Source organism: Talaromyces marneffei, chromosome 3 (assembly GCF_009556855.1).
Source record: "Talaromyces marneffei chromosome 3, complete sequence".
Lineage (NCBI taxonomy): Eukaryota > Fungi > Ascomycota > Eurotiomycetes > Eurotiales > Trichocomaceae > Talaromyces > Talaromyces marneffei.
Window position 1 is genome coordinate 2,118,973 of NC_072350.1, and position 11,763 is coordinate 2,130,735.

Here is an 11,763-nt window from a genome sequence, read left to right on the forward strand (position 1 = left end):
TATACTTTATCTTCTTCCCTGTACAACATTGGTCTCAGTTGTTATAGAGGCGAGGCTTGGGTTTATCTTGGAGTTGAATCGCATTGGTACCCTACATAGATGCTAGAAAGAACCTTGAATCCTAACAAAGAGTCTTGTTTGGACTCTCTCCTTTGGATTTGTTCGGACAATAATGTAGACCCCCGACCTCGTAGATTCCCACTGTTCGCTTGAACGTTTGATCCCATCTCTGCATGAATGATTGGTTAGTGTCTTCACTGAGAAGGCATTTTCCTATCAGATCTAAGACGAAGATCTGCTCATTCAGTACGTAGGGGATGGCTTCGACAGAGCATAGCTCAAGAGGGCTCACCTCTCTCTTTGTCAAGTCTTCGGCCAGAGCTAATCCTTCCTATCAATCCATTGGAGTCATTCCATTGAGACGCGTGTGTAATCCGAGCCTAGACTACATGTAGTATGTATGAGAAGGTAAGGGATGAAGTTGGTAGAGGTGGGGCTGTCCGAGCTGATAGCTTTAGCGAATCACATCTGATTATTCGGATCCACATTCAAAACACTAATGAGCCTACGTTGTTGACCTCATGGACACTTGACACTGTTGACGGAGCTTCATACACCTTCTCTTTTACACAATTTCTTCGTCTATTTCCTGACGCGATATATCCATCAATATGAAACGAAGAGTTACGTATATCACTGCGGCAGATGCAGAGTTTGACCCGTCAAAACAAGCAATTCTGGGCAAAGACACCTTATCGATCCGAGGTCTAGACGCTGCCAAAGAAGACCGCTTTACTTTTGCTTCAACAGAGCTTCCGTCGGATGTAAGTACTCACCATATGATAATTATTTACTTTTACAGACTAGGCAAAGCTAACAGCTGTTTGCGCTTTGGTGAAAGTAGCTTTTAGATAGTTTACATAATACCATCGAACTTCATATACGCTGGAGCACCGAACGAAATTACGACTCTGTGGCGCCGTTTCTGGCTCGCACATCTCCGGGATTACATGTTTACTATGTATCGTCGGATAAGGGAACATCAGAGGATATGTACGTGCAGATTATCTAATTGCCGTTCCCACGTTCAGTGCTTACTCTGCTCTCGGATGATAGAGATCGAATATGTCCCCTCATTCAGAAACATTTCGGAGACGATCTTAAATGTGTATCACAAAAGGAATCATTCTCACAATCGCCGAACCTGACCTCATCGATATCTTCTCAGCCAACTCAATTCCATCATAACCTGCCCTCGATCGACCACTTCGTCGCATTCCTTCAACACAATGCTTGCGACTTGACGGATATCCAGTGTGCCGATAGTATATCATACGTCTCTTCGGCGGATTCGGTCGCCATTGACTACGATGCTACAGCTGATACAATTACTCTGTCTATATTCTGGTCTCAGCCACATTCTAAAACGGCATGGGCAGAAGACATAGGTGTAATCGGACCGAGTGGAAAGGTAGAAGTCGGTATACTTTCAAACGAAAAAGCTATAGATCCTGAGGATCTTACGCTTGGGGGATATTTGGCAGTGGTGGGCCAAGATAGCAAGTTGAGTTCGTTTACCGTAAGCTTTTGTTGTGTGTGCTGGACTAATACGAGCATGAAGAACCGACGTTATTCTCCTTTCCATCACGTCATCATGTCCTTCCAGACCATGCGAAATATGTGTCGGCATTTGAGACGCTGACTGGATTGCATCCTACCATGAAGATTTCAATATCGCCGTCCGCCTTGACTCAGCCATCAGCTCCAGAGGACACGACTTGCACTCTTCACACCTATCTTACGCTTCCTTCGACGATATTCGCCGACAAATATCAATTGTCTACCAAAGATCACTTGTTCCTGAATTCACATAATCTCAAAGGATTGCGAGCTGTTTCAGGCGAGACTGATCTAGAGGCACCTGACTGGGTTCTTCCAGTTTGGGGATCAAATCTGCTCATTGAAATTGCCACACCTACGGATAACCAGGCTATAGATGGCAACAGTTGGGATGTCACTATTCCACTGCATCTACGGTACTTGAAGCCTACTGAAAGCGGACATCGGTCGACTTCCATCCCCTGGCCGATTGTATTCTGGGCCTGCAGTGCAGAAGATTCGGATATGGGCATTAATCCATTTGACCGAGTTGACATTGGCTACGATAGTCTGTTCCCTCCCAAGACGTATTTTTACCACCTCCATCCGGAGAGCCAGGGAGCGCTCATGCAAGAGATACAGGTCCCAGTGCTGCGGGCAGCTACTGAGGGCGGACGATTGTTTGGAGATGCGACATCTCAAGTAGAGTTTGGAACAGTGGCTGCTATCTTGATAGGGTTCGCATGGGTATTATGGAAGCTTGTGTCTCCCTCAGGGTCTAGCTCGAAGGATTCGGCAGACGCGAAGAAGAAATAAGTTACTGCAATGCGTTGGCTGGATCAGGGAAGACTACGACAATGTGCTGACCGCCATATCGACACAGTTGAACTTCTAAAATATAAGCGGTCAATCTGCGTAGTCCTCGATAAGAATCGATCAGGCATTGATGCAGCTATCTAGCTTTATCGTTCAAGTAACAAAATGAGTCACGATCCTCCTGAATCGGCGGTCGTCCAAGCGGGCCCCCTCTGGAGGTCGCAATTCTAGGCACGTGATTGGCCCAACCGAGCGCCGAGTGTGCCGGTGAACCACGACGAAGAGATTTGCTAGCGTTACGTTATCGCCGGTCCCAAACGCTGCGAAAATCTTCTTCGCTCCTCTCTTCTCTCTTCCTTTTCTCTCTATCCATAACCTCAATCCAATCCTCCACAAAACAATTACTCATTATCACGCCCTATAATTGACTTCGGTCAATCCACACCCTTTCTAAATAACTTTTTTTTGACTCCGCCAGTACTGGTGAGAACATAGCAACCGCGCTTATGCGTGTATTCGTCTCCACTTTCACTTCTCAGGTATGGCTTTCGCTCGTTCTCAAAGAGACTCATATTCAATAAGATGCTAATTATACCCTCTCTATAGGACTACATTTCGGGTATGCTATGCTCAATCTCTATTTGAGACATCTTATCATGTCAGATTAGTTCTGTTCAGCCACTAACAGCCACTAGATCACCTCTGGAAAGCTCGTATCAATTGATCACCAGTCGTCTCGCCGTCTAATATCGCCTATCATCTACCAAATCATGTTCGCTCAACTCCTTCGTTCGACGACTCGCCGAGCCACTACGGTCACCTCGGTGAAGGCAAGCCTTCCTCAGGTGCGGTCTTTGGCCACCGTAGACCGCCGACGCTTTGAGCCGGCCACCTTTACGATCCGAAATGGTCCTGTCTTCCATGGCAAGTCCTTTGGAGCTAACACAAACATCTCTGGTGAAGCCGTTTTCACCACTTCCTTGGTCGGATACCCCGAGTCTCTGACTGATCCTTCTTACCGCGGCCAAATCTTGGTCTTCACACAGCCTTTGATTGGTAACTATGGTGTGCCATCTGCTGAGAAAGACACCAATGGCTTGTTGAAGTACTTCGAGTCCCCCAACTTGCAGGCTGCAGGTGTTGTTGTTGCCGATGTTGCTGAGCAGTACAGCCACTGGACTGCTGTTGAGAGCTTGGGAGAATGGTGTGCTCGTGAGGGCGTTCCTGCCATCTCAGGAGTTGACACCCGTGCTATCGTGACTTTCTTGCGTGAGCAAGGTTCTTCTCTTGCCCGTATCACCGTTGGTGAAGAGTACGATGCAGACGAGGACGAAGCCTATATCGACCCTGAACAGATTAACTTAGTCCGTCAGGTCAGCACCAAGGCTCCTTTCCACATCAGTGCTGCCAACCCTGAGTGTCACGTTGCTCTCATCGACTGCGGTGTCAAGGAGAACATTCTCCGCAGTCTTGTGGGCCGTGGTGCCAGTGTCACTGTCTTCCCATTTGACTACCCCATCCACAAGGTGGCTCACCACTTTGACGGTGTTTTCATCTCCAACGGACCCGGTGACCCAACTCACTGCCAAGAGACTGTCCACTATCTGCGAAAGCTGATGGAGACTTCTCAAATCCCTATTATGGGAATTTGCATGGGACATCAATTGCTTGCTCTCGCTGCCGGTGCCCGTACTGTCAAGCTCAAGTATGGTAACCGTGCTCACAACATTCCCGCTCTCGACCTTACCACTGGTCGCTGCCACATCACCAGTCAGAACCACGGCTATGCCGTAGATGCAGATACTTTGCCTGACGACTGGAAGCCTTACTTTGTCAACCTCAACGATGCTAGCAACGAGGGTAAGTCTACTTTCTACACTTATCCTGATTGTCAATGCTAATTATGAATCAGGTATGATCCACAAATCTCGCCCAATTTTCAGCGCCCAGTTCCACCCCGAAGCCAAGGGTGGCCCATTGGACTCTTCGTATCTGTTCGACATCTATATCGACAGTGTGAACAAATACAAGCAGAGCCAGAGCGTCTTCCAACCCACTCGTGAAAGCCGCCCCAGCCCCTTGTTGGTTGATCTATTGCCCAATGAACGTGTTGGTGTTGCACCTACCACGGGTGCGTTGAATGTCGCTCGCGCTGCGGTTGCACCTGTTTCTCAACAGGGCCCCGCTGCTGCTGTTGCTGCTGCTTAGATGTCATTTTTGGGTTTTGGTCATGGATTGGAGTAGGGTTCTTGGTTTATATTGTTCTAGGGTATCAGGCTAAATCAGGCAAATTGCAAATATTATCTTCTCGTTTACATAGGTCATATCAATTGAAGCATCACAATTATCTTGATTAAACTACCATAACCAAAAACATATTTGCTAGAATTGGACTAATCCGAAGATTAGAACTCTGCAACGAACAAGCAACCCACAAATCCACCCACTCAACACCACCGAAATACCAAACGCCTATGTATATGCAAATATATCTGAAAGAAAGCAAAGTAAAGTAAAACACCCCCAATAACCCCTGATAACCCCTCATAACCCAACCTGGCCGTCATAACATCTTCATCGAAATCTAGCGAGTAGGAGGGGTAGTTAGATCAAGGCAAAACATCCCTCAAAACCTCCTTCTGCGATGCCGTCAAACTCGTCGGGAACTTGACATTCACTTTAACCACCATATCTCCTCTTTCGCCTGGTTTTTTGGAGATTGGCATGCCTAATCCTGGGAATCGTTCTTCGTAGCCGGGTTGTGTAGGACCGGGCTTTGAGACTCGGATTGATTTTCCGTCGATGGTTTTCACGATGCGGTCCCAGCCTGTTAGGGCTTCTTTGAGGGTTAGATCGACTGTTGTTACGAGGTGGTCGCCGTTTCGTTTGAAGGTGGGGTGTTCTTTCTGTTTGAATCGTTAGCATACGTATACATACATATATGAACTAAAAGAAAAGGGGGATATGGGGGGACTAGGACATACCTCTGTAACGACTAGATGAACATCTTGACGACCTCCTTCCTCCTGGTCACCGACACCTTTATATTTCAGCTTTGATCCCGTCCGCAGACCAGGTTTGATTTTTGCTTCGAGCGTGATGTCCTGAACAGTGCGTTTGCCACTGGGGTCAAACGTCTTGCTCTTTGTCGTTACCTTTTTCGTCGTACCATTGAATAGTTCTTCAAGCGTCAAATTGAGCGGTTTCTCGACAACCTGCGGTTCAGGGGTGGGATCACGACGAGCCCCAAATGTAGCGCCTGGTCCACCAGCCGATGTTCTCGCTCGAGCACCAGCACCACCCAACCCGGCACCTAGGAACTCAGCGAAAATGTCGTTATCATCGCCAAAGCCCCCACCACCGCCGCCGCCGCCACCACCACTCTTTGCAAAGTTTTTGAATATGTCTTCCGGGTTGCTAAAGTGGAATGTGCCTCCGCCTCCCGGTCCCGTTGAGAAGCGATATGTGCGTGTACCTCCCGGAGCACCGCCCATGTTGGCGAAGTTGAAGCCGCCGGGCATACCGCCTGGTCCTCCTCCTGCAGATGGGGGTGGTCCGCCTCGCATGAGGTATTCGAGACCGAATTGATCGTATGTTTTGCGTTTTTCGGGATCGGAGAGGACTTCATAGGCTTGTGAGACCTCTATAGAACGTTAGTACAAATCATTCAACAGATAGAGAGATAGAGGCATGGGGGATTACCTTTGAATTTCTCAGCAGCCGCTGGATTATCCTTGTTCTTGTCAGGGTGGTACTTCAGTGCAGCCTTCCTGTATGCTTTCTTGATCTCATCTTGGGTAGCATCCGGCTTGATGCTCAGGGCATCGTATAGTTTTGTTTCTGCAACCATGTTTGTGTATGCAGTGTAATCAATTCACGCTGGATAATAGGAACTTCCAAGTTGGACAACGTGAAGAGAATTGGTATCGAATTAATATGGACCGTCAGACTGCAATGCAAGCGTGGCGTGGATGGAGATCATCACCCCACTACTCGATACACACGAGTCAGGTCGAAGACGGTAGAAGATTCCGTTGATGTGATTGGGGAATGGCTAGTTAATTGAGGTTTGACTTAAAATCGTACGGTATAGAACGGAAATATAAAAGAAGAAACTGGAGTGCGTGGTGGTAATGGCGGTGGAGGTCAAATTCTTATGATGACGTTTTAAGCCTGAGGTTAGGGTCACGTTGGGCTTCATGTACCTCGAATGTTCGAGAACGTTCGAAGCAGTGCCTAGGAAGGAACTGGATGGCCCTCGCAGTTTCAAATACGCTCGAGTATATATTGTAAAAAGAGTACCTATTCTATTTTACATCACACCCTCGGAATCATTGTCAGTTATACTCGTTTCATCGTCGTCGGTGGTGGTGGTGGTGTGCATTGGAGCTTTGACAGCGGGAGAGTGGTGACGTCGACTCCATCGTGGCTATCAAGGGTGACCTCCAGCTGTTTATTCCTTCGTTAACCTCCATTAACATACTATGGAGTAGGCATGCTAATATAATTGGCTATATTACATTATATGACTTGCGTCATGTCTGTGAGTATCAATTTGAAGAATGACAATGTGGCGTGTCCCCGGTTGCAGTGATGTACGCATTCTCCAGGTAGATCGGGATTGGATCAGTGGAGTTGCTAAGCTCTTTCAGAGGATGTTTGAGATTGGCTATGCTTCCTCCAATCATAAGTCAAATATCTACGTAGTTAGTAAAGGAAACCTTATGAGATGATTGTAGCTTGTCTATGACACTGTCAACTCATCTCGTGCTCGATTTGTGTCTGTGCCAGTAGTGTAACCCTAGGAGTTGACAGTCAGAGGCTAAATAACTCTACACCCGATTGGAAAGTAAACAGACACGTAGATATTAGACAACTAAACGAAAACGAAGAATAGTCAACTAACTAACTAGACAGCTCTTCAATGGATTTATATAAGTGTTGTGATCTGATGAATGTGACATTTGCGATTTCGGCGTTGGCGGTAAGACGGGTACTATCGGTCATTCGGTTATAGTATGAGGATTGCAGCCTCAGGCACACAGTCCTCCGCCAAAGCTGTCGATTCCGACGCCGCTCGCTCTATCTTTTTTGATCCTTGCTCGTGTCCATTCTGCCAACCACACTTGTCTAGCCACGATAATAGACAAGACACTCTGTCCGAAGAGTGTTGTCAATCTTTGCGACGGGATATATTAATCCAAAATGGCGAGCGGGTTGAGGATCTTGGTCCCCGTTAAGCGGGTGATAGATTATGCCGTAAGTCATTGAACACATGCTATTAACACCTCAAGCTCGATATGATTTACGATAGTCTAACTCGAGCAGTCCAAACCGCGCATCAATAAGACACAAACCGGCATCGACCCTACCGGCGTAAAATACTCCCTCAACCCTTTCGACGAAATCGGCGTGGAGGAAGCAGTCCGCCTCCGCGAAAGAAAAGGCCCATTGAAAGTCGAAAGCATCCTCGCTCTATCCGCTGGTGGTGCTAAATGCGTCGACACACTCCGCACAGCCATGGCTCTGGGCGCCGACAAGGCAATACACATTGATGTCCCCGAATCAGGCGAGGGCGGTCCCGAGCCATTGACGATCGCGAAAATGTTGCAGGCCGTCGTGCAGAAAGAGAATATCAATATGGTCTTGCTGGGCAAACAGGCGATTGACAGCGATCAGGGACAGACGGGGCAGATGTTGGCGGGACTGTTGGGCTGGTCGCAGGCGACCCAGGCCAGTAAAGTGGATGTCAAGGACGAGAGCGGCACTGTGGAGGTTACTCAGGAAGTTGACGGTGGTGTCGAGACCTTGAGGGCTAAATTACCGATTGTCATTACGACCGATTTGCGATTGAACGAACCTCGCTATGCCAATTTGCCCAACATCATGAAGGCGAAGAAGAAGCCTTTGGAGAAGAAGACGTTGGCGGATTTTGGAGTTGAGGATAAGCGACGGCTGAAGACTGTGAAGCTTACCGGTAAGTCGCACTCTTTTTTTTTTGCTCTCTTTTTTCGTACTACAATTTGTTCTGACTGCTGTATAGAACCGCCCCCAAGACAAGGCGGTGGTAAAGTGGAGGATGTCGATGGGCTTATCTCCAAGTTGAAGGAACTTGGCGCTCTATAAAGTGATATGCTTAGATGATAGACGAATATTTTGATGTACAATTAGGTATACAAAGTCGCTTGTATATCGGACTATGTGTGACAGTATTAGTATACAGATGGCCCAAATACGGAAGGAGCGACCGACTGCCACGATTCCACCTGCCCTAAACAGAATCCATCGCTCTCTCACTCCGTGTCGTGTCGGCGTATCCTCAACTTAATATCATCTTTTTCTGATACATTGCACTACTACATAGGCCTGAGATCTACAGAGTACCTAGGTGATAGGCATGGCTGGGAGCTACTCTTAGCCAGCCGTCATGCAACACATCTATCTAATCTTCCGTCTCATCCATCCCCACTAGTCACAATGTGCTTCAATAGTTTTCGACTTTTTCTTCTTTTCTTTTCTTTTTCTTCAAACCAAAGACCGGACGCACTCTTTCTCGGAGAAACAGGGAAGCTCGGAGGCCCATCCATTGATTTCAAGGTTCCACCATGCGTCACCCGCTGACGAGTCGAGGGGCAATGACATCGTCGACCACCATGCATCAATCCGCCCTGGTCGTCCCATCTGATTGATCACAATCTCACCGTCTAGTCTGCGCCACCCGGTTAACAAATGCCAGTCTTCAATTACTAACCATGAGTAGCAGCTCTTGTCTGTTGCTCTTAGTTAAGTTAGTGAACAGATGGGGTCTTATTAATAGCTGTACTCCGTACGACGCCTACTGAGTACTGACCATTCCGGCTCAGCCGGCCAGACACGACTGTTAGGCAGGGCCATTCTTGCCATTTAATGACGAGGCTGGCTATTTTCTTTTGAACATCGCATCTTCCATCTCGCCACTTGTTCCTGACATTTTACGCCGTTGTACGAGAGCGGGGATTCTATATAGTATGTAAGCTATGACTTTCCTTCCATGTTCGCGCGATCCCTGACTACATGGATGGCCTGAAATTGTAACTTCGATTTCAGATGAATCAATGTGATGGAATTACTAACAATGTTTTAGCGCCAAAGTCCGATCTCGTATTATCATATGGTGGTTTGTAAGTCCACAATCTATGCACATTCCATGCCTACCCAACCGCTCAATGGATCGCAAAGGGCTGATACCGATGCGCATTCTAAGGCTGCATTGCCGCGCACCAGAACTTGACGGCTCTCGCGCCGTGACTTTATTAATTTAGCCTTATTACTTGAGGTTGGTCTTTTCTTCGTCTCGAGTCGACTGTCAGCAGTCTCAATGCTCAGTTTCTTGTATTTGCGCGAGGGTTACTACCTTGTCGCTTAGCGGCACGTTACTGATGGCGTTACACATTGATTACCAGGCTGATCCATACGCAATGTCGCAACGGAATTCGTGGAAGGACTACTCGAAAAAGGGCCTCGGCTTTGGGAAGAAGGGCTTCGACAAGGCATGGCAGGCTCTGGATAAGCTAGGTGCGCCTGTGAATCGGCTTTCGAACCGGGTTGGCGCAGAGGCATTCTGGCCTACAACGCTAGACAAAGAGAGCGACAAGGCAGCCCGTATTCTGAGAAGTTTCTGCAAGGATGGCTTTTATGATCAGATTGATGCAGACGCCGCGGCCAAAGCTGCGCAGGAGAAAGAACTTGCAGATCCAAAACAGAAAATCGATCGACCAGTAGGCAAACCACGAGTACTAGTCAAAATTCCAACAGAAGTGATCAAGAAAGCAAAGGGTATCGCCATCTTTACAACTATGCGTACCGGTCTTTGGTTCAGCGGTGCTGGCGGCAGCGGAGTCTTATTGGCTCGCATCCCAGAAACGGGTGAATGGAGTCCGCCCTCCGGTATCCTACTACACACTGCGGCTATTGGATTCCTGGTTGGCGTTGATATCTACGACTGCGTCGTCATTATAAATACATATGAGGCTCTCGAAGGATTCAAGAAGCTACGGGCGACGCTCGGTGGAGAGCTTAGTGCAACAGCCGGTCCCATTGGAGCTGGTGGCATCCTCGATAGTGAAGTCCACAAACGACAAGCACCAATTTGGACCTACATGAAGAGTCGTGGTCTCTACGCAGGTGTTCAGGTCGACGGCACAATTATCATTGAAAGAACGGATGAGAATGCTCGCTTCTACGGACGGAAAATATCCGCTCATGAGATTCTGTCCGGCAAAGTTACACATCCACCTGAATCCATTCGAACTCTTATGCGGACACTCAAAGCTGCGCAAGGTGACCAGGACGTGAGTGATAGCGAATTACCACCCGCTGGAGAGGCCCCTGGTGACCAGATCATTGTCAACGAGAACGACGGTTTTGGTGTTCCGGCACCCGATGATCCTGACCCATATGGAGTACATGCTTTGGAAGAGCAAGGCTTGTTCATTCGTGAAGCGGGAACGCACAACCGTCCAAGTCAAGAGGTCTTTGAATTCCGCCCTAGTCCTTCAAGTCCAATTTATAACTCATTTGTTAGACAAAGCATTGATTTGTCACCGCGACAGAGTTGGCGGGCCAGTTTGCAAAGCACAAAGAGCTATGTTAGTGTGGACAGGGGGACCCAAACAGGAGATATTCAACCCACACAGCCACCTCGTTCAGCTAGCATTGCGTCGTCTCGCAGTCTTCGAGACACGGCAGAGTCGCCTATTGAGAACCCGTGGGACACACCTGATACCTCGGAAGATCACGATGGTCTGTCTGATAGCAATGGCGACTTTGAAATTCATGACGCGAGCAACGCCACAGTTACCAAGCCTGAGCCTGCTCGATCAGTGATCTCGGCACCATCAGATGAGAGTCCATCGGCTGCGAATTTCTCGCGCCCTCGCCTAGTTACTATTCCGAAACGAATCCCACCTGCCCTTCCTCCTCGAAATCCTGTTCGCAGACGTGGATCGCAGTCCACTCAGGGGTCGGTCGTCGCTGGCCCTACGTCTCCTTCTGCTTCCACACATGGCGAAGTTCCAACTACCATTGACTCCTCTTCTGACGGCGAGAAGCATGACGTGAAGGAAGCAGCACAGGAGCGCAAAGAAACACACGTCGATACTCCTGCTGCTCCCGAAGGAGCTCATGAGGAAATTCCAGCTGTGGAAAACGATGAATTTCATTCGACGCCGACTTCACCTACGGACGAGGCGAACGCTCCTGAATTTAAAGAGGCGAGGGAAGAGGCGAAGGAAGAGGAGAAGGAAGAGAAGGAAGAGGTGAAGGAAGAAGTTGAAGCAGAATTGAAACCAGAAGCTGAAAAGGTGACAT

General features: G+C 48.2%; 4 protein-coding genes across 4 annotated transcripts; 3 read left to right on the forward strand and 1 right to left on the reverse strand.

Annotated features, from left to right (window-relative positions):
* Window positions 1-671: 671 nt before the first annotated feature.
* EYB26_004517 (uncharacterized protein) lies at window positions 672-4,623 on the forward strand (the record flags this gene model as incomplete). Its single annotated transcript, XM_054263808.1, has 8 exons — window positions 672-824; window positions 905-1,053; window positions 1,117-1,568; window positions 1,622-2,346; window positions 2,911-2,954; window positions 3,022-3,034; window positions 3,111-4,275; window positions 4,328-4,623. 8 exons carry the CDS (start codon window positions 672-674, stop codon window positions 4,621-4,623), a joined length of 2,997 nt encoding a protein of 998 aa, XP_054119783.1.
* A 401-nt stretch (window positions 4,624-5,024) lies between these two features.
* On the reverse strand, window positions 5,025-6,265 carry EYB26_004518 (uncharacterized protein; the record flags this gene model as incomplete). The annotated part of the gene is made up of 3 exons (XM_054263809.1): window positions 5,025-5,321; window positions 5,400-6,058; window positions 6,118-6,265. 3 exons carry the CDS (start codon window positions 6,263-6,265, stop codon window positions 5,025-5,027), a joined length of 1,104 nt encoding a protein of 367 aa, XP_054119784.1.
* A 1,355-nt stretch (window positions 6,266-7,620) lies between these two features.
* On the forward strand, window positions 7,621-8,541 carry EYB26_004519 (uncharacterized protein; the record flags this gene model as incomplete). Its single annotated transcript, XM_054263810.1, has 3 exons — window positions 7,621-7,674; window positions 7,744-8,392; window positions 8,459-8,541. 3 exons carry the CDS (start codon window positions 7,621-7,623, stop codon window positions 8,539-8,541), a joined length of 786 nt encoding a protein of 261 aa, XP_054119785.1.
* Window positions 8,542-9,872: 1,331 nt separating this feature from the next.
* EYB26_004520 (uncharacterized protein) lies at window positions 9,873-11,263 on the forward strand (the record flags this gene model as incomplete). The annotated part of the gene is made up of 2 exons (XM_054263811.1): window positions 9,873-11,196; window positions 11,259-11,263. 2 exons carry the CDS (start codon window positions 9,873-9,875, stop codon window positions 11,261-11,263), a joined length of 1,329 nt encoding a protein of 442 aa, XP_054119786.1.
* Between the last annotated feature and the right edge of the window lie 500 nt (window positions 11,264-11,763).